The 21,850-nt window shown below is 48.8% G+C and overlaps 1 protein-coding gene across 3 annotated transcripts in view; it reads right to left on the bottom strand.

Moving 5' to 3' along the window:
• The window catches only part of PLXNC1 (plexin C1), a 149,563-nt gene extending 129,300 nt beyond the window's left edge, over positions 1-20,263 (bottom strand). For 2 of the 3 annotated variants that reach the window (XM_059081250.2, XM_067009868.1), the window contains exons 1-2: positions 19,140-20,263; positions 1,034-1,174 (exon numbers count right to left, since the gene is read on the bottom strand). In XM_059081250.2, the coding sequence (XP_058937233.1) occupies positions 1,034-1,174; positions 19,140-20,198 (1,200 nt within the window). In that variant the 5' untranslated portion in view covers positions 20,199-20,263. The remainder of the gene's footprint in view (positions 1-1,033; positions 1,175-19,139) is intronic. The other variant, XM_067009869.1, reaches the window with a different exon arrangement.
• Positions 20,264-21,850: the final 1,587 nt, after the last annotated feature.

Here is a 21,850-nt window from a genome sequence, read left to right as displayed (position 1 = left end):
GCAAGCAAGCAGGTCTGGCTAATTAGAGACCACCAGAAGAGAAAGGGGTTTCTTAGGTCATCTAGTACAATCTCATTTTACAGATGAGGAAATGGAGGCTCAGAGAGGTTAAGAGATTTACCTCAAGTCACACAGCTAGTTATCAGTGGGAGATCAGTTGAGAAAACCCATCTGTTAATATTCAGTTTGGAATCCGAGCTCACAGTAAATTGACTGGCTATAGAGAGGCAAAGGAGAATCCGCCTAGGGTGAAAGAAACAGGGCGATTCTCAACCACGAATGCTGGTGGAGGTCACAGAAGGTGCTCATTAAACGCTTGCTGAAGAAATTGATAACTGCTATGTAATTTCAGACAAGTCATGTGGTATCTCTGAGTTTATTTGCTTCTCCTTCCCCCTGCACCTCCTCCCAGTGAATAAAAATCTCAACTCGGCCAGTGGTGTATCCACACAGTGGAAATAAACAGTTCTCAGAGATAAAAGGCGAGGGGAGCCTCAAAGGGTTTCAGATTTCTAACCTCTCTGTGGTGGGTGTGCGTAGGAAGGTTAGAAAATGAACCACCCCCTCTGCGGGCGGCAGGTGGGCTGGGGAGAAGGAACATCTGTTTTTTTTCTTCTTTTTAGCCCTATAATCTTTTACCTCTTTGAAGTTGTGAGAAATCAGGTGCTTTGTACATTTCCATTATAAAGGAGATAGAACTGAAAAGTTAAAAGTCTTGGGAGGGTGAGCAGGGATGAGGTAGGGGTCAGGTCTCCATGTGCCTCACCCAAGGCAGCCTGTGAGTAAGGAAGGGAACCGTCTTGGCAAGTTCCCGGGAAGCAAGGGGTCTGTCACTTCCACACATGGGTAGGAGGTTATTACAAATAGATGTCCAGAAATTTCCTTCAGGCCATTTCAGTGAAGGGAGGTGTCTCTGAGCAGTTCACAAAGCAGTTGGTATGGTCTTGTGTATAACCCAGAAGCAATACAAAATACAAAAGCACAAAATGGATCAATACTAAAATCGACATGGAAGAAGGCACAGAAAACTAACCTTAAGCAACTGGCCATTTCCAGTCCCCAAGAATAAAACCGTCCTGTTCATTACCACGGTGCCATAAACGGATGTCAGGTCGGAATGGATCAAGGTAGATGATGCGATTGGTTGGACTCTTTCAGGTTGATCCTTGTCATTCTGAACATGCACACAAACGCACAAATAAAAAAAAAAAAGATCATTTTTAACAGCGATAATTCTCATGATGATAAAATGTCACTCATGCCCACCTGGGAAGGATCCTACTGGAGCCCCAAAAACATTTTCTTAGACAAGACCCCCAGGAACAACCTTGGATCCCCTTTATCGGCAGAATCACCACACTTGCCCAACCCATGGAAAGCCATTTGTTGACTGTGTATTAACACGTACTGAATGCCAGCGGTGAGCTGGCCATCCATTTAACGCTCCCCCAGCTGATATATGAAACTGAGTTCCACTTTATTGCCAAAAGAGAGCCCACCGCTGAATTGGGAGGGAGACAGTCTTATACATGGCTGTTTGCAGGTTCATGCTGAAATTTATTTTAACAAGGGTTTGTCTTCTGTGAGGTTAAACAAGCCACTTCCAGAGATGTGAGACGGACCACCCTATTGGGTGTGATGGCAGAAAGGAGGGACCCTGGATTTACAAGAAGAGTGCAGTGTGTTAGCCCAAAGACAGGGTAAGTCATTCCGAGGGTAAAGAGGGAAAGACAGAGCCATGGATGGTGGGTAAGGCAGAGTCACGGGGCTGAAGAGGAACCAAGCACAAGGGCTGGACCCGGTGCTTATGGTTCTTGAAGAAGAAATGGAAAGCCTAACTCTCAGCCTGAAGGCATTTAAATGGTCTGAGGTTCTGAGCACATAGAATCACATGCTCACTCACTCCTGATCATTAAATAAAGCCCCTCTTTAAATCCAGAGCAGACAGTGTGTCGACCAAAATGTCTTTTTCTTCCTTGTTTAAAGGCATGAAGTGTTTCATGCTGCTTCCTGCTTTCAACGACAGGAAACCGAGTTTGTTACACAAATCTCTGGAAGATACGGAGCTAGAAAGAGTCGTTGCCTTCTGCAGCTACCGAACACAGTGCGATAGCATACTTTATCTGCCAGAGTTTGGTTCCCAAATGTACTAAGGTTTGCGAAGGCACATCTACACTTCAACCAACAGGAGAGCCGGCAAACTTCTGTAAGCATCACCGCAACTCCTAAGATTGCCCTGTTTGGAGAGGGGGGAGGTAAGGCAGGGAGAGGCTGAGACTTATTAACTTCATTATATCACTGCCGACAGTGTTTATGTCTTTCAATTTATGTCTTATTAAATATTCATTATTTTTAAACCCACCAAGTTTCATTAACATCTACACTAAATGGATTCATGGACTAAATTGATTTCTGAAGCCTTTAAAGTGCCGTCTATATTTCTTTGTTGAAGTTACACTGGGAGGAAAAGACATGCTGGCAAGGATTTCACCAATGTCGTGATCTCTGCTCAAGGAGAAGATGTCATAACCTAAGAGAACGTGGCTTATTTGCATACAATATTCCTTAGTGAACTCAGTTTAAGAAGATTTTTAGAAAAGCCCACGGAGATGGTTTTTTTTCCTGTTAAAAATATACTTCTCATACAGTCGGGGAAGATGAGGAACTGTCCTGTTAAAATGAAGTTGAGAAAAAAAATCTCTGTGGGTCTAAGAATCAGAACAATAGATCACTGTTTAGATAAGGATGCCTCGTGACTAAGAGCCGAAAAAAGAAAAGTCAGTGACCTTTAGATGTAAAAAAACATAAACCCACACCACACATCTTGCTTTAAAATAAAACCAGAATTGTTCAAACTTAAAATCGGCTGACCACACCTCTTCTTTTTATTAAATATTTGAGCATCTCAGAAGTGCTTAACTCAGAGAATTGGACTTCACCTCTGCCTGGGCATCTGGAATGTTCTAACACCACTATCTTTGGCTGGAGGACTCCGTTTTCCCTCATCCCACTACACAGACAGAGTACTGACTGTGGACTGTTGATTATCCATCCACAGGGACCAAATGGGATAGTGTCCTCCCACGTCTGGTATATAGTAGGTGCTTAATAACTGTAGCTATTTAGATTAGCCAAGAACCGTGACATCACAGTTAGCCTTGGCTGAGGTGGGATGAGATATTCTGAAGTGGCTCAAAAGCTGAAAATGAACAAGGAGAAAATTGCTTCTAAATTACTGTCCCATCCTCTCTAGCATCCTGCCCTGGCTTCTGACTGTTTCTCAATAATTGCAGTTTTGCAAATTAAGTCCTGGATCAATAGCATGGGTTAGTAGTAGGGCCATTAAATCAATGTTCCTGAATTTGAGAGCTGGTGGCATAGAACAAACCACCTGGCACTAGGGGTCAGAGAAGTTAGGTTTGCATTCAAGCTTGGTTCTCATCCCCTGGGTGATGTGGGCAATTTATCGAACCCTGTTGGGATTGGCTTTCTCAGCTGTGAATAAGGCCAATGGTGTCTGATCAGTAGGGTAGTTATGAGGGAGAGATAATGATGATGGTAGTAATAATAACATGTTGATACATGCTAGCTGCTATTATTATTAGTAACTTGCACTTCCTGTGTGCTGCTTGGACTATTTTATAATACTCCAACTAAATAAGGATAGTATAGGATAGTGTGCCGGACCTCCAGGCTTTCGATCCTGGCTCTGTCACTTTCTAACTAATTTTGTGCACATTATTTAGCTTCTCTGTGACTCAGTTTCCTCCTCTATACAATGGAAGTGACGTCAGCAGCATTTATGTCACAGACTCATCGTAAGGACTGAATGAGTTAAGACACCAACCTAGGTAAAGCTTAGAACAGCATCTGGCACATAGTAACACACAATCCATGTTTGCTATCATTACCTTATTAAAAAACACAAACGGTTGCTGCCACACCTGTGGCAGTTATGCCCACCTCCTCCTTTGCCACAAAACCCTAATTTTGTTCAGGTAGCAATAAACGCAAGCCTGGAAACCATGATTAGTGTAAGCCACACAGTAATCCCATTCCCCGTTGCCTGGTACTTGCTCTCCTACCCCTTTAGAGCTAGGGGTGGCCATGTGGCCCAGGTTGGGTCTGTGAGATGCAAGAAATCCAACGGAGGAGCTTCTGGGAATAAGCTTCCTCCTTGATAAGAGGAGGCTCTTGAGGAGAACTCATTTGCCCCTCTTCCTTCACTTCCTCCCTTCGGAATCTGGGATGTGAGGCTATCCGTGCCGAGTGGTGACAGCCATTTTGCTTCCATGACATTCAAGATGGAGGATGAAAATCAACAGATTGGTGCAAGGACAAAAGACCCTCGGTTCTTGAGGACACCACTGAGCTCAGACTTCCAAGCTTTAAACTTTTTACTAACAATGATGTTATGATTTAAGCCGCTGCTTATTGCTTGCAATGCAAAGCAAGTCCCTGTGTAAGAAATGAGAGTCATGGCTGGGGACATGGCACTAGACTCTGGCTTTTCCTCAGCTACAAAGGACCAGGCACTGGCCAAGCGCTCGTTCCTCTCACCCTGGAAGATCCCGTCCACTGTCCGGACTGTGCAGCCAATTACAACAGCGAGCTTGGACCTCAAGTAAACTTGAAGGGCTGCTCTGGCTGAATGGAAATGGATTCTTTTGTGCTGGAAACACACAGAAATGGACAGGTCCCTGTGAATGGAAAAAGGAACCCTCTGAATGGCTTTCTTTTGCTCATTTCAGCACATGCAAACAAAAGAAAGACAGCCTCCAGAGAAACCTGCTCACAAAAGTGAAATTAATACCTGGGGAGCCAAGTAGAAAAAGGGAGAAAATAGTTCAGTCGGCCCCCTGTGTCCAGAGATTATTTTCACTCTTTTTTTTTTGGCCTATTTTCTATCTTGCCCTTCTCTCCCTTTAGGGCATAATCACTAATGTTGCTCTCAGCCTATTCTGTCTAGTTTATTACATGTAATTTATTTCTTTATTCGGGCCTCTGCTTGTTCTTCTGTGTATAACAAGGTTAATGCCTTGTAATGATGCTTTTGCCAGTTCTGCCTTTCTCGACAAAATCCAATCTTGATTTCGCTCTAAACCTTGTCTCCCCTTTGGGCTTTCTTGGTTCCCTCAGAGTTGTCACTCTGTGTCTCCTGTCTGCCATGTCTAACCACACGTCCCGCCTACACTTGAGCCCGCTCTCAGAAGGAAACTTTTTTCAGTTTGAGGAAAAAGCTACCTTGTTTCAAATGATGTTTGGGCTAAACAAGAGAGAGCCTTGGGCTTGACACACCAAAGCAGAACCAAGGCTACTGGGAAGGGGTGAGTGTGTGTGTGTGTGTGTGTGTGTGTGTGTGTGAGAGAGCTCCCACCAAATGTGTGTGTGTGTGTGTGTGTGTGTGTGTGTGTGTGTGTGTGAGCGAGCTCCCACCAAAGCAGAACCAAGGCTACTGGGAAGGGGTGAGTGGTGTGTGTGTGTGTGTGTGTGTGTGTGTGTGTGTGAGCTCCCACCAAATGTGTGTGTGTGTGTGTGTGTGTGTGTGTGAGCGAGCTCCCACCAAAGCAGAACCAAGGCTACTGGGAAGGGGTGAGTGGGGTGTGTGTGTGTGTGTGTGTGTGTGTGCGTGCACGCTCCCTCATATGATCTTTCATTGACCATAAACACCCCCCAGTGTGCACTGCCCAATTCCAGGGGGCACCAGCCATGTATTCTAGGGTCTGAATGGCACACTCTGGATTTGAGTACCACGGGGAAGAGGGCCTGACTCAGCAAGGATCACACAGAACGCTCACAGCCACGCTGCGGCTATTATGGGAACAGCTGGAGGAAATGTGCACAAAAGTGGCCCCTCAAGTGTTGGGGAGACAGCAAAAGTCAAGTCTTTGATCCCCCAAGGTGATGAGAGGACTCCCTTATTTTGGTGTTTCCTTATGGGGCCAGGGCAAATACCAGCTGGAACTTCTTACACATTGATAAAAAGCCTCTCGGGCAGTTAATTTTGTGGTCTGCTCCTCTTTGGTCTACACTCATGGGAAGCAGTTTCCTCATCTTTATTTACCCAGGGGCCTACTTGCAGTTAGGAAACCTCAGCAGGAGTCCGATGCCCAAGATCTGGCCCTGCTCCATCCCTGACAGGCTACTTGATCTGGGCAAGTCCCTGAACATCAATAACCGAATCTGTAAAATGGACCCAATAATACACACGTCCTGTCTATTCGCATTGTTCTGAGGCCCAAATGAAATCATGTGTGGAAATAATTGGAAAACTATCTTTATCAAGCTAGAGAATGGAAAGAACAACTATTCACCCAAGTTAGATAGTGATTTTATTGGCCGTTAAGGCGCCTGTCGCTTTTCTTTATTCTTCTAGAGTATACGGCGCTGATCGGGTTCTAACTTTATGGCACCTCTCTGATCATCTGAAGGAAGAACTAACCTTGGGGATTCAAATGATCCAAAGGAAAAGTTAAAAGTGTGCAGGAGGAATAAAGAAGGGAAGTTTAGGGACATACCTGGGCAGCCTCTATACCAGGCAAGCATGCAGGGCGTGCAGCTGAGCCACGGGAAACGTGCAAAGCAGTGAGGTTTGTATTTCACATCCTCCCACGGGCTCTTCCACCTGCTTCCCTCCCTCCAAGGCCCCATTGTCTTCCAACCTCCCAGGCCTTCCTACTGCCAAAGTCCCACTCTCCAAGATTTATCCTTCCTTTTTCCTCCTTTACACTCCATCCCTTCCATGTGGCTACTTTCGGTCAATTACCTACAAAAAGACAACCTGGCTCAATTCACAAAAATATATGAATTGCTGATAGTATAAAAAAATGCATTTTCCTAGATTCTTAGAGTTGGAAGAGACACAGTTCAACCATGTTTTTCCATGAAGAAGCTACTGGCATTCTAGATGGGATATTTCTTCACTATGGGGGCTGTCCTCCATGATGCAGGACTTCTAGCATCCCTGACACCTGCCCCAAAATACCAGTAGTGGCCCCCCACCATCATTTTGACTTCTGCAAAAGCTCCCTCTCTCGCACTGCTAAATATCCTCTAAATAAATGGCATCATCTTCTTTGAGAACCTGTGGAATCGCTCCCAAGATTTCAGAGTTGCTGGAAAATGACTATCTAGACATCTCTTCCCTCCAACTCTCTCCCTCCCTATCTTCCCCATCATGGTGAATGGTACCAACATCCACCCTCAGCTCCTCTCTTTCCATCACTCCCCACACCCACTACCTGAAAAATTTCAGCTGAATTCCCTATCAATCTTCCATCTATCTTCTCCATCTCCATGGTTTCCACCCAGTCCAAGCCCCCATCATCTCACTCCTGATCTACAGCGAGAGCCTCCTGGTTTCTCTCTTTCAACCTACAATCTATTCTCCATCCAGTAGCCAGAGTGATTTTTTTTTTTTTTTTTTTTTTTTTTTTTTTTTTTTTTTTTTTTTGGTATGCAGGCCTCTCACTGTTGTGGCCTCTCCCGTTGCGGAGCACAGGCTCCGGACGCGCAGGCTCAGCGGCCATGGCTCACGGGCCCAGCCGCTCCGCGGCACGTGGGATCTTCCCGGACCGGGGCACGAACCCGAGTCCCCCGCATCGGCAGGCGGACTCTCAACCACTGCGCCACCAGGGAAGCCCCAGAGTGATTCTTTAACGTATAAAGTAGGTCACGTTACTTCTTTGACTAAAATTCTTCAACGGCTTTCTATCACACTTAGAATTAAACCCAAATGCTTCCCCAGGTCCTATCTGATCTGGTCCCTGCCTACTTCTTCAAACTCATCCCTTGTCACTCTTCTCCTTCACTCTGCTTCAGTTCCCACAGTGTCTTTCTTTCAGACTCTTTAACATGTTCCCATCTTTCTGCCTCAGGGCCTTTGCATATGCTATTTCTGCTACCTCCCCTCTCTTCACACCTTGTAGGCTGTTTTTTTAAAAAAAATCTTTCAGGTTTCAAGTTCAATGTCACCTCCTCATGGACACATGACTATAGATCATCCTATCCCTATGCCAGTAGTTATTCTGAATCATAACATTCCATTTGTTTCCTCGAAAATAATTATAATTACATGGCTTTAAATTTTTTTATTTAATGTCTGTCTCCCAGTAGACTCTAAGCTCCACAATAGTTTATCTTACTCTACACTCTGAATGCAGCATATACCTCAGCATCTGGCATGTTGTTAGTTGTCAATAAACATTTATTGAATGAATGAATGAATACATGGATCAATATTTGAATGCTTCCAGTCAATATCTCACCAGGCAACCCTGGTACATTGCTAAGGAGGTCTGTCTAATCATTACAAAGTTCTACAAAAGTTCATTACAAAATTTGTCCCTTGCAAGCACTGGGCCTTGGTTCTGCCTTGGGGAACAGTACTAAATTACCCCACATTTGCTGCCATGTAGCCTGGCCTTCTCTAAATTTCACATCCACAGTTCACTGACAGCTTGCAAAAGATATTTCCTAGGTCTTTTGCCATCTCCATCTATAGACAGTCTACAGACTCAGTGTACTTAAAATGAGTTTCTAAGTAAACAAAATACTTTAGGTATTTTCGTATCCTCTAAGCAAAGTGAAGAATAATAGCACTGTTCGTCTCCCATGATTAGAACAGCGTAACTTACAAACTGTTGCATTTGGCTAACTCTTTAAAATAAAAATATTGAATAACATAGTGGTAGCATGGAAGAGTAGAAAGAACAAGAGATTTAGGGTAAAAAAAAAAATGTGGGTTCAAGTTCAAGCTCTATTACTTATGAGCTGTCTCTAAGCATTCACTTCACCTTTCTGAGGCTTCTCCACCCACCCACCTGCTCCATCCAGTCCATTTACGGAGCACTTGGCTCTTGGCCTAGTGCTTGACCTGTAAAAAATCCAGGTGGGACTGAACCCCCATTGTCAAACTAAGCCAATCACATGAGTTTTGAAACACAATGCAGCATCTTGTCATTGGTTTTCTGACACACACACACAGTAACGGAATGAGGGCTTGGAGTGGGGATCGCACTGGCATCCACAGTTCCTGCAAAGAATTCCGGGAATCCATGAAACTGGATGAGAAAAGAATCCTATTTTAGCGAACTCTGACTGAAATTCAGCATTTCATTTAATTATGAATGCAGACCACAGTCATATTAACTGAACCTGTGACTTTGTCATCAAAAGAAATCAGATATTTTCATATCATTTTATAGTTGTTGCAGGTATCTAAAAATATCATTTGTGCTTATCGCTACTTTGAAATGATGGTAGTTACCGCTGTTAGGTCTTGCTATTTAATGTGCTAAGATATATTACTCTATTTCAAATTGGAAAAAACGTTTTGATATATCTGTAGATCAATATAATTGGTTCATTTTGCAACTCTCTCTTTTTATGTGTTTAAAACCACTGCTCTGAGGAGGGATCTACAGGCCTCCCCAGAGGTCCACAGCACAAGGGCTCCACGGGAGGGAGGGGCACAGATGTTGCTAAGCCCAGGGGACTGAGACTGGGTGACACCTATAACTACCAGCTGCTCTGGGCCACCTAGCTCTCCTGATGCCTCAGAGAAGCAAGGGCCAGCACGTGGAATCCCATTTCCAAGATTGCTTGCTGATGGCAAAGGAACCTCAGAAGGACATCAGTGCAGAATAATTAGCAACAGTTGATGTGTTCGAGAATATGCTTCTCAAGTGGACTCTTCCAAGACCAGGCTGGAGGGGAAGGAGGGAAAGACCAGGAATCCGGCCTCACAGGTGAGGGAGTCACAGGCAAACTGCCTTCTCTCTAGGCTACCTGGCTTTTATTCCTCCTGTAAACACAGCTCCAGGGCCTCGGGCTCCTCTTGGAAGCTCTTATCTCGCCGAGCTGTAACCACATCTTCTCCACTAGATTGAGGGCACCTTCCTTCCAGTTCAACATATACTTATTGAGGGCCCACCGTTCAGCAGAAGGCATTCTGGATGCCTGGGAAACACTGATGAGACACCCCTGGCCACTCCCCTCAAGGCACTTACAGCCCCAATGGGCACCGTGTTGAGCCCAACACAGAGCCTGGCACACAGCTGGCACTCCACAGAGGCTGACAGAGTGGATCCGCAATTCCTCACTTCCTGGCCGCCTGCTTAATGGCCCTTTCTGGGGATCCCAAAGATATCTAAAACTCGACGAAAATTAAACTAATGGATCACCAACACCTCTCCGTTCTACATCTTAAAAAGCTCTTTCATTTAATCCCTCCTCTCCACCTGCACTGCCACCACCTCAGTTCAGGTCTCCAACACGCTCACTTGGGTTACTGCAGCCCACGCACTCCATCTTCTTCTCTCCACGTTCGTTGCGGCCACCGCTCTAGACCAAGGCAACATTATTTCTCACCTGCACTACTTCGAGAGCCTCCTGCCTCTGCTGGGGCCAATCTCTCATTCATGCCCCAAAGGGCAGCCATTTATTTAGGAATTCAAATCCAGTGGTGTCCCCTCCCCTCAAAGGCTCTTCTAAGCTTTCAGGAAAAAAATATAAGCTCCTTCACATTGCCCACCAGGACTACAGGATCCGCTGCTGCTTCCTTCCCCAAACTCTTCCCCCGACACTCTCCCCCCCTCCACCTCCCTAACTCAACCACGCTAGCCTCTGGTTCTTCAGAATGACCAAGCCATTTCCCCTTTCGAGGCCTTGCACTGCTCCCCAGTTCCCCTTGGGGATGTGTACAACTATCCTTTCTCATCTCCCTGGTGGCAACTCAACCTCCTTAAAGAGAACTTTCCCCAACACCTCGACTAACACGGCTCTCTTATGTCCTGTTATTTCTCTCGGGGCCCCCCCATCTCAGCCTGGGCCTTAATTTTCTCATCTGTAAAATGGTGGTAATGACATTACCCATCTCATGAAGTTGTGGTGAGGATTAAACGAGTTAATATTGGTAAAGTGCTGACTTAGGACAATACTTGGTGAGAAGTGAGTGCTCTAGGAGTGCTAGCTCTCATTTTAATATAAAAATAACCTCTTTATTTGCTGCACATTTATTGTCTACTCTGTTGATCATTGGTAGAAATATTTCCTCACAGTGCTTGGCACATAGTAGGAACTCAAGAGGTATTTGTTGGCCCTTCTCATCAGCTGTTTTGCCTCCCATCTTGCCTGATCTGTTCTTCTGAGTGATCTCTCTAGAACAGTCAGATCATGTCTGCCTAGAGCCCTGCTGTCGTCTTCCATCAGCCATGGGCCATGGCTTTCACACCCTGCTCAGCAGAGTCCCAGAAGTTCCTTTGAGATGCCACAGGGACAGGCAGGGGGTGGGGGCAGGGCGAGTTGCAGGATTCTGGGAACCTCCCCACCCCTGTTTCACCCTGAGCCCTGGCACTTGGCAATGGCCTCACCCAGAACAGCAGGTCAACGATGATTTATTAGCCTTTTGCTCATACTGAGCCTCTGGTTTAAGATTTAAAGCCCAGGTTTAGAAAGTCTGAAAACAACTGACCATCAGGATAAAATCCAGCCATCTTGGCCAGTCTTACGAAGCCCTTTGCCATCTGGCCCTGCATGCTCATTTCTGGACACTCCCCAGCCAGGGTGAGCTACCTGCGGTTCACAGGCTTATTCAACTTCCTGCTTGTGCACAAGCTGTGCCCTGTCTCTGGAACTCCCTTTCTTGCCTCTTCTACTTGGCTTCAAGACACAGCTCCAGCATCACCTCTCTGAAGCCTCCCAGGTCCTCCCACGCTGACGGTGACACACCTTCTTGGGGCTTCCGCACTACCTTTTTGCTAAATCTCTCACGATGTCTTAGGGCAATGTGAAGGTCTGTTTTACTCTCACCCCTCCTGCTACAGCAGGCGTCGGTAAACTACCAGCTGTGGACCAAATCTAGCCTGCTGCGGGTTTTGCTGAATGACCCCCTGCCAAGCTAATAGTTTTTACATTTTTAGATGGTTGAAAAAAATCAAAAGAATAATATTTTATGACAAGTGAAAATTATGCATGAAATTCACATTTCTATGTCCATAAAGTTTTACTGGAACATCCCCACGCTTGTTCATTTATATGTTGTCTATGGTTGCTGTCACACTTCAATGGCAGAGTTGAGCACTTGCAACAGAGACTGTGTGTGGCCTGCAAAGCCTACCATATTGACGATCTGACCTTTACAGGAAAAGTTTGCCGACTTCTGCAACAAGAACATTGGCCAGAGAGGTGGGGTGGGGATTGCTGGGGTCAACTCCCCCTCATAACTCCTCTGAGGAGACACTACGTGTAACTATTGATTAGACAGTCAAACCCATCAACTACAGAAACGGTAAAACTTAAGTCACAATTCTATTTGGTTCTGTGATAGTATATAAACTAGTATTAATTTTCTATCTTGATGAAAATGCTAAAGTAAAACTATGAGCACAATTGATACCAAAAAAAAAAAAAAAATCTTACCACGACCATGCCTCTGCTCCCCCAAACAAGTTAGACCCAGGATGCCTACAAATTGTCCCCCGGCAGACTTCGGTGTTTCTCTGAGCAGGCCTCAGTGATCATCAGCTACGTGCCACCACATATTCAAGGAAGGCAGAGGTAGGTGGTGGAGAAGCCTGAAGGGAGGCAGAGATGATTCCGTGCTGCTGTAGTCAACGCGGTGATCACGGTGTGGCCCTCCCACCTTCCCATTCTAAGGCGACCCGCCCGCACACCTGCCGGGGACCACGGCATGATGGTCTTCCTTCTTCTGACGGGACCTGGGGTCAGTACCTGCCCCAAGGGCAACGAATCCCTATCCTGAACGAGGGCTCATAATCTGGAGTGAAAGGATGGGTTGGACCCCAATTCTCTCTCTTTCCTGGTAATTTGAACTAAATAATAGAGAAAGCTGTTGCCAGTTGGTAGCCGGTGCAGAAGGTTAAATGCTATTAAAGGCAAAGCGGGGATCAGGTCCGGCTGAGGCACATTCAGGTGGAGGGGGTGAGGGGGGGCAGATGTTCGAGGAAGTCGAGGTGGCCATTTTGTAGCGGGACTGAGGGAAGCAGCCACGCTAAGCCATGCTGCCAATGAAACCCTAGAATCAGCATCCATCACACTTCCTGCTGTTACGCCCCTTTCCGCTGCCGTGAGTCCAGACCCCCTTCCCACTCTGTATCAGAGAGCCCCAGCCTAGTTCTCCTAAATAATCACGATGGTAATGCCAGTAAATACATACATGGCATTTACTATAGGTCAGGTAGTGTTCATACATACTAACTCATTAATCCAGGCAAAAATCCTACGAAACAAATAGGATCCCTACTTCTAGATAAAGAAACAAGCACAGAAAGGTTAAATAATTTGCCTAATGTCACACAACTGGGAAGTGGCGGCTGTGGTCCCGGTGGACCTGGCTCCAGAGTCTGCACAGTACTGTTCCTCCTCCTAGATTTCCATGTAATCCCACGTGTTTCTATCCACTAAATCCCCCATCCCCTTGTTTGAGCTCGCTTATGTAGATCTTTGTTTCACGCAACCAACCGTGCCTAATTAGGATAGAAACTGGTATCAGGAATGATGTTGTAAAGACCAGACCCTTGAAGAGAATTTTGGTGCGGTGTACAGCAGAGTAGAAGGCTCTAGACATCTCCCCCAACACCCCACCTCCTGGAATGAAATGCAAATAGACTGCTGTCCGAAAGGGTGAAGGAGCTGATTTAACTAGGACCTGTAGATTCTTGAGACTCGGACTCTAAACTCAAGAGCAGTAAGACTTCAGAAGTTTTTCTAGGTATTTCCTTTGGGCAATTAGAAGAGGATGAGGAATATAAGGGTAGTGGTATTAGCTGGTGACTTTAGATGACCCTACGTAAAACCGCAATGAAAACAGTGGAACAAATTCTTATCCCAGGTGCCTCAGCTGGACTACAAGGGAAATTGCAATACCTTACAGCTGTGGTTCTAAAAGCTGAATGTAGATTAGAATCACCCGGAGGGCTTGTTAAACCACAGAGTGCCAGCCCCACACCCTACTCTGAGTTTCTGATTGGGGCCCAAGAGTTTGCATTTCTCATAAGTTCCCAGGTGATGCTGCTGAATGCTGCTGGTCCGGAGGCTACTCTTGAGAACCCTGCAAGTTCTTGAGGGGCTTTGTGCCCTACAGCACAGAGCCCTCTCCTCTTGCCCACTGAAAGCCACGATCATGCACATTATTAAACTATACCAAAGAAGTGCCAACCATGCTGGGTTTCTATGGTCAAAGTTAACTCCCAGATTGGCAAGACCAAAAGCCTGGTGAGTCCAATGAATGGGGATTTCAGAGGAGTGGAGGATGCCAGTTAGGCTCGGTCTAGGGAAGAGAGAGGCCCCAACACATCAGACATCAAGAAAAAGACAATGGTTAAGGGCGTATGAGGCGGCCAGGTTCAGGAAAGTGTGGCTGCCAACAACAGAAAGCATCCCCAACATGACTCCCCCATTTATTAATTCAACAAGTATTTCTTAAGGTGCTATGCTAGGTACTCTGGGTTCAACAGAGAACAAAATGTTACAAGGTTCCTGACCTTCTGGGGCTTGTAGTTTAACGGTGGCTGCTAATAAAGACAAGAGCGCCTGTAACCCAGGCTTAACAGGTTGAGATTTCTGGATTTAGTTTATGAGCTAGTTCTTCTGTCTGAGAACAAAAGCTGGGAGCCGTCCTTTAAGGTCCTGTAAGTCTCTCTGAGGTCGTTTATAAGCCTGGATACAAAATGTGCCGGCACTATCTAGAAATTGACAACTGAGGAACTACAACCCTCCCAGAGTCTGAATTTCAAGTGCTCAAATGTGCAGACCCAGAAACCCCGTTCGCACTCAAGGATTCTCTGTTCTATCGTCTTACGCCCAGCAAACAGCCGATCCCAGAGTAGTTGCAAGGGCCTAGCCTGCTCCATGTAGGACAGGATTGACACCAGAACCCAAGGTCTGCGATGCTGGACTGTCCGTGGCTGTGTGCTACAGGCCCAGGTCCTCAATCCTCTACCATTTACCAGTTGTGGAAACCAACCAAAGCTCTCCGGGCCTCAACTCCTCATCAGAAAATCATAATGATTACTACAATCCTTGCCCCATAGGGTGATTATGAGAATCAACCAAAAATAAGGCATGTGAAGTGCTTAGCACAAAGCCTGGCCGTAACAGGCATCCAGCAGTAGTAGCTATGATTGCTTTTTCCTCTTTCTAAGTGGTTGTTGGGCTTTTAAAATCTCCCTTGCAGATCAGATGTGTGTATGGGGGTAAAATTCACCAGCTAGTCCGTAGACGGCAAAGTGGCTAGACAGGATCATAACAGAAACTAAAGAAGAAATAAACATTTCAGGAAGACTCTGGAGTTTTGAGGTCAATAAGGTTCACTGCTGAGTGGCCCTGGGACATCACTTCTGCATGCAATAGCTAGAAGTGTCTTGGGTTACCGTCTGTTGGAGAGCATGTGAGTGTTTTGTGGTCGTCTGCATGACAGTTACATTATGTCAGGCTTTGGAATTACGTGAGTGTGGAGGAAGCAGGTGTGTCTCTCCACGAGTGGTAGAATGAACTAGAAGAGTCAGTCCTGTTGGCCAGCACAGTAGGAAACATGCCACCCTCAGTAACTATAGAGGGGGTGACCACCATGTTTAAACCACAAGCAACCCCAGGACCCAACTATGGCAGCCAAACAATCTGGAACAATCAGACTTCAAAACTCAGGTACACACACTTTTCTACCATATGCCAAGGGTAACAGGAGTTCAGAAACAAGAGGAAGTTAACTTGTACATAATTTGAAACATTCACTTTTTATGTTAACCCAAGGACATAGATATGTTATGGAATAGAATGAAAAAAAAATCACCTTATGTTTTAAAACACACTTCAAGGGGCACCCTCCAGCCTCAACCCCATATCCTAGGGGAGGTTGGTTACTGCCTCTAATTAGGGGACTTTGAAGGGAAAGTCTGAAGCATCAAAGCGGTGGAAAGAATACAGAAGTAGATATTGCGAGACCTGGGTTTAAGCTGGAGGCTCTGATGCTTACTTTGCTATATTGGGCAAGTTGCTTAAGTGATCTTGAGCTTCCTCATCAGGTAAATCAGAATGCTCCTCAGAGAATCAACCTTAGACTTGACGAGGGCCTCAAAAGAAGTGATATATGAGGAAGTGCCGTACAAATATTTATTAGGATTATTAGAGAAGGCCTACAGAATTTGGCTGCCTGGGCACGTTCACAGGCTGAAGCTCTCCTGCGATAGTTGTGAAAGGGGATCCAAAGTTGGAGGCAAGACAGAAAAAGTCACGGCCCAACGTGTGAATGGCTGAGGACACACTCACTGCACAAGCGTCTTGTAAATTAATCTTTAGCAGGAGAAGCTGAAGGCCAGCACATCAGCCAACAAGAGATAAGGAGAGAACCAAGAAATGAGAAAACACAACCCAGTCACTCCTGTCACTTTCCTACCCATGGCTGACTGAAGATGGAAAATAAGAGCGAGTCATCCAGGGGGAGCAGGAGAAGGCAAGCAAATCTAGCCCCTTGTGCCTTGCTGCCTGTGGATTACTGTTAAAATGACTGTGTCTGCTCTGGAGGAATCACTGATAGAAGCCACTGAGGCTCCCTCAGAGTGTTTCAAGTTTCGTCTATCTTAGGCACCTGTAATTCAGCATGCCTTTTCCAAAACACACTGAAAACCTGAAAATAAAATGCAGAACAAATGCAACCCAATGACATCATTGTTCTGAGTGACAACCAGGGGCACACTGATCCCATAACCCCATTAAATGGGGCTGCCACCTGCTATTGTCCTTTCAATGGCAGAATCAGTGGCATCCAGCACAGAGCACAAATATTTGTGGAAGCATCTTATCTGCCTATTTAATAGATTAGAAAATTGTCAGCGTTTTCATCAAAACGACCGCCTTTTTTTTTTTTCCCATTCAAAACCTCTCTTGAAATTCAATTCCACTATAAGGCTTTTTAATTCATAAGAGCAGCAAGGAATTTACTTAAAGAAAAAAATGCCAAAACTCCAAGCTCCTACCTGTGCAGCCGCGCGACAAGCGACAAGCTATTGTTTGAACCGGAGTATATTATTTAACTTGGATGACAAGCTCAGGGGGTAGAGACCCCGTCTTTCAGAATCCGCAGCTCTGAGCACACTGGGAGCTTTCAATAAATAACAGCAGCAAGACAGGCTGTGGAGGGACCTGTCTTAATTATTTATTTTTCCAATTCCAGATTTGGGGCAGCAAGTGTTTATCCCTTGCTTGATTTCCAAGGGGCAGCTACCTCCCAGAAGCTCTCCATGAAGATGGATCAACAGCTCTCTGACTTTCCCTTCCCCTCATCCCAGCGCAAGTAGGAACACCTGATCAAGCCAAAATGTGGATTCTGAGTGCATTCAGGGTGCCTGCTGGGTTTGGAAGGGAACGAAGTCCTCCAGGCCCCAGTGGGTAGAGAAAGGCAGTCAAGAGAAATGTTTTGGCTCCACACATCTACACAGCTGTCAGATGGCAAAGCTTGGACTTCCACTGTTATCACCTGCTGCGGGCCTCCGAGCTGTCTGGTCATTAACCCCGGAGACCAAGTATGCCGAAAGCTCGACACCAAGTAATATGTAGGGGTACTTTCAAGTCTTATCAACGGAGAAGTCGAAGGTGATGATTTTTGTCAAACTTGAACTGTTACATAATAAGGCTCTCACAAAGACAGATATTAAATGTTAAATTATACTTGTATAGCAAGATGAAGTCATTTAGGGAGCATTATGCGTTATTTATGCTTTAAAATAATTATAGCAGTAACTAAATGAAGGCATTATGTGTGTGCCCCAGTACCCAAGTAGTGGGCAAGGAAGAAGAAGCAAATGTCCATTCTAAGGGGACTTGCAAGAGACCTGTTTTTTCTTTCTGGATAATAGGGCTAATATTTGGTAAGATGTGCTCTGCGTGGGTGGGGATGGGAGTGTCTTTCCATATGCTTATTAATATACCTTAGAGCCAACGTCCCCTCCATGCTTACACAACAAATGTACCAACACAACACGTTTTGCCAAGTGGAGACTTCTCGCCTTCCTCTCTGACGCATTTTATATCAAAACAATGGCAACACCTGTAGCCGTTCATTTCTGCTCTCTGATTTCCGTCCAGTTATAAAGGAGGCGCTCAGCAGGCTCCCCTCTCAGGAGCCATATGTGGACTTGACGTGCCAGCAGCCTTGGAAGGAAAACGGCCTCAGAGAAGTGCACAATGGCTCCATAATCCCCATCAACTGAATCCTCTTGAACCGCCGCTTTATTTTCCAGTCAAAGAAATGCCAATCTCAAGAGTCAAGCTGTGGCTGCCCTGGGAACCCAGGGGAAACCTCTGCCGTTTGCCTGGGAGGGTGGTGCCTCTGAGCCGCGCGATCTAGTCAGGCAATCTGGAGCCCAGAAACTGCCTGAAGTACCCTAACACTTTCTCTTGCTCTCCCCTCTAGGGCGAGGCTTTTTACCCACAAAGCCACCTCCAGCCTGCTCAGCCTCTCCCCCCCAGCTGGAGACCACAGCTCACGCTCAGCAGAGCCACAGCCCCGCCCCCTTGCACGGGGTCACGCGGAGGGTTCTATTCCCGCAAGCCTGAGCCTCTCGGTTCCAGGCTAGCGCTGACCCATGTCGAGCAGGCTACCAACTCCTCAGACCACATCACACGTGTTACGGGGTTGTTGGGGGGAAGATGGGGGGCACAAAGACTGGGGTGTGGCAAGTCCTTTAGGTTCTGGGGCTTCTCTGCCTAGGGCACTGTGTTTGGTAACGCCGTTGAGGACAAGGCTCAAAGCCACACGCCCGCTAAGACCACACACCTGGGGAAGAGATTTGGGAAGGGCAGGGGAGCGGCGCGGCGAGGCTCAGACCCAAACAAGCGCCCATGTTTGGACAGAGAAGGATGGCAATGGAATGCAGCCACCAGAGTTTTGAGCCTAACTCCTACCCTCGCCACCTCCCCTCTTATACTCCCTCGGGGACCTCTGGCCGTGCTTTAGAGTAGCCCGAGGTCTCGGAGACCGTAAGGGAACGGCCGTCGGGCGGCCGCCGCCGGGCTGTGTAAATCCGAGACCTGGTAAAGGTCAACCCTCTCCCTCCGGCTCTGCCTCCCCGGCGGCTCCGCAGCAGGAGCGCTCCCCGCAGCGTCACGGGGGTAAGACTTACGCAGTGGTTCTCAGCCTCGAAGTCCCAGCTGCAGGTCTTGGTGCGCGCCTGTATCTCCCTCATCCTGAAGAGGCAGAGTGCCGTAGTGGCGGGGGAGCGCCTCTCCTGGTCCCCTCCGGTGGCCGCGCTGAACACGCCCGCCCAAACATCCAGGGCCTCCACCAGGCTGGAGGAGAGCAGCAGGCGGCGGCCGTCAGAGTGGCCGTGGCCGCAGTCGAGGGCTGCCTGGCCCTGGAACAGGACCTCGGAGCTCTTCGCGATCCGCGCCATGCTGGGCCAGCCGGTGGCGGCGCCGCTCGTGTAGTTGTAGGGGTAGTAGGGGAAGTAGACGCTGCCGTTCCAGAGAAAGGCGTCCACGAAGTGCAGGCTACCCCCGCCCTCGCGCAGCTTGAGGCGTCCCGTCTCCTTCGTGGCCAGGCTGCGCCCCTCCGTGTCCTTGAGCGCGATGGCCGTTTCGCGGTCGGACGCCGCGGGGTTGCAGCGGCTTGCCGTCTCGGGCTCGGGCAGCACGTAGGTGGCGGCCACCGCCAGGTACCAGCTGTTCGTGTCGCCCGCGAGGTACACCACGCCGGCCGTCGAGCCCTGCGGGTGACACGACACCACCTCGGTGCCGTTGCGCAGGGAGCTGCGGCTCAGATTGCCCAGGGGTCGCACCTCGCAGGCGCCCCGGTCGAAGGTCCAGCCGGTGAGCAGCAGACCCCCGAGGCCGGCCGCCCCCTCGCGGTAGGGCAGCAGCAGCTTGCTGAAGCTGCTTCCCGGCCGGGGCCGCGCGGGGGGCGTCAGCGAGACGGGCTCCGTGCAGTTGCCCGCTTGGTCCCGGTATAGGCGCGAGAGCCTGTGCTCCAGGCTGTAGTCCAGCTGGTCCAGGCAGCTGCCGCTCGCCACGAACACGCCGTCCTCCCGGCTCACCGCGATGGCTCCGATGGCTTGCTCTGACCGCCACACGGGCTCGTCCGCGCCCCGGCCGGGCGCCGCGAGCGCCAGCAGATAGGCAAGCAGGGGCAGAGGCGCGGCGGGGCGCTGGGGGCGCGGCGGTGCCTTCCTCCGGGAGACCTCCATGGGGTTGTGGGGGCCGCCCCCGGGCAGGGCGCGCGGCGGCGACGGCGGCTCAGGCGCGCGGCGACTGAGACGCGGGCGGCGGCGGCTCCTGCGCGCGCTCGGGCTCCTGCGGCCGCCCCATCCCGGCGGCTCGCCCGGGAAGGAGAGCGGGGAGGGCGGCGCGCGGCGGGCTCGTTCCGGCAGCCTGTGCAGCGGCGGCGGCGGCGGCGGCAAGCCCTGCGCGCTCCGGTGCCGCTTCCTCCTCGCCCTCCTTCTCCGGAGAGTTCCTCTCTGTGCAGCGCTGGCGCTCGAGGGGAGGCGCGGAGGGGAAGGGAGGGGACGGGCGGAGGGGAGCGAGGAAAGCGGGGAGGGCCGGAGAGGTTCCGTGCGCTTGTGCGTTTCACTTTCCCATTGTGAAAGTGGGATGCAACTAGCCCCCTTCCTCATCCTCTTCCTCCTCCTCCTCCGCCCTCCGCCCTCCGCCCTCCGCCTCCTGGCCGCCCGCCCTCCCTCCACGCCCATCTCCCTCCCCTCTTGATTCGGTGAGATAGGGAGGAGGAAGGTCTCGTAATTTGGGTTACTGTGTAGGTGGCCTCTTTCATCTATTCATAACAAAGCTGAGCCGCCTGCCGCTGCCGCCGCGGCCGCCACCATCGCCCCTTGGCTCGCCCGGGGCTCCCGGGGCGCGCTAACTGTGCACCGAGCTGGCTCCTGCGCCTGTCCGCCTGCGGGGCTGTTTCAACGTTCGGGTTTTGTTTACGAGAGCAGCGGGGGGGATACGCAAGGCTCAGGGAACTGGGACCCAGGGCGCCGAAGGGTTGCAGCTGAGGCCCGGATCTCGGGCCACTGGGAGGCTGCGAGGGCGGCTGACAGGTGTGGAGCGGCGGGAGGGAGGGCCTAGGGAGGAGCGCGGGAGACGGTGGCGAGCCGGAGGCTCAAGGGACCAAGGCGCCCCTGTGACAAGGGGTGGGCTTCCCCGGGTCAGAGGAGTGGGGTGGAGGAAAGGCAGGCGCCAAGATTCTGGTCTGGACAATCCCTGGGGCCAGAGCTCCCATATTTGAAAAGGTTCTCCAATCTCCCTTGGCAACGGAGTCCCAGGCTTTCAAGCCTAGCACTTGGAAAGTTCTACTCATCATCTAACCTGAATGATCATGGCTAATATTTATTGAGCACTTACTGCTTGCCGGGTCCTGCTCTAAATTCACTACGTGGATTAAGACCGTTTAATACCCGTAACAACCTTATTAATTAGTGACTGTTATTATCTCCTCCATTTAGTAGAGAGGAGGATGATCACGGAAAGGTTACAGAACTTACCGGGGTCCTACTGATGGCAAACAACGGAACTGAGATTCGAATTCCATCTAGCTCCAGGGGGCCTTACACCACCCCCTCTAGCCACAGTTCCACCTGTGGTCTTTACAGTACCACCTGGAGATCATTCTCAGCAGGTGAGACAGAAAAGTTCCCCGAGTTAAATGTTCCAACCTACCTCCCCAGCCCAGCCTTCTAATCTCAGAGCCAAGTACGCTTTTTTCCCTAGAGGCTCTCCCTCTGTCTCCTTCTTTCCCACCTCTTTCCTTTGGACACTCTGAGGTCTCACCAACTCACCCAGGGGGCAAATGCCAGCTGGGTTGCCCCCCAAACCACCAAGAATTTCTGCAGTGCAGTGA

The sequence above is a fragment of the Kogia breviceps genome, chromosome 12, assembly GCF_026419965.1.
Source record: "Kogia breviceps isolate mKogBre1 chromosome 12, mKogBre1 haplotype 1, whole genome shotgun sequence".
Taxonomy (NCBI): Eukaryota; Metazoa; Chordata; class Mammalia; order Artiodactyla; family Physeteridae; genus Kogia; species Kogia breviceps.
The sequence above is the reverse complement of the archived record's forward strand: the minus strand, read 5'-3'. Positions and strand labels throughout refer to the sequence as shown.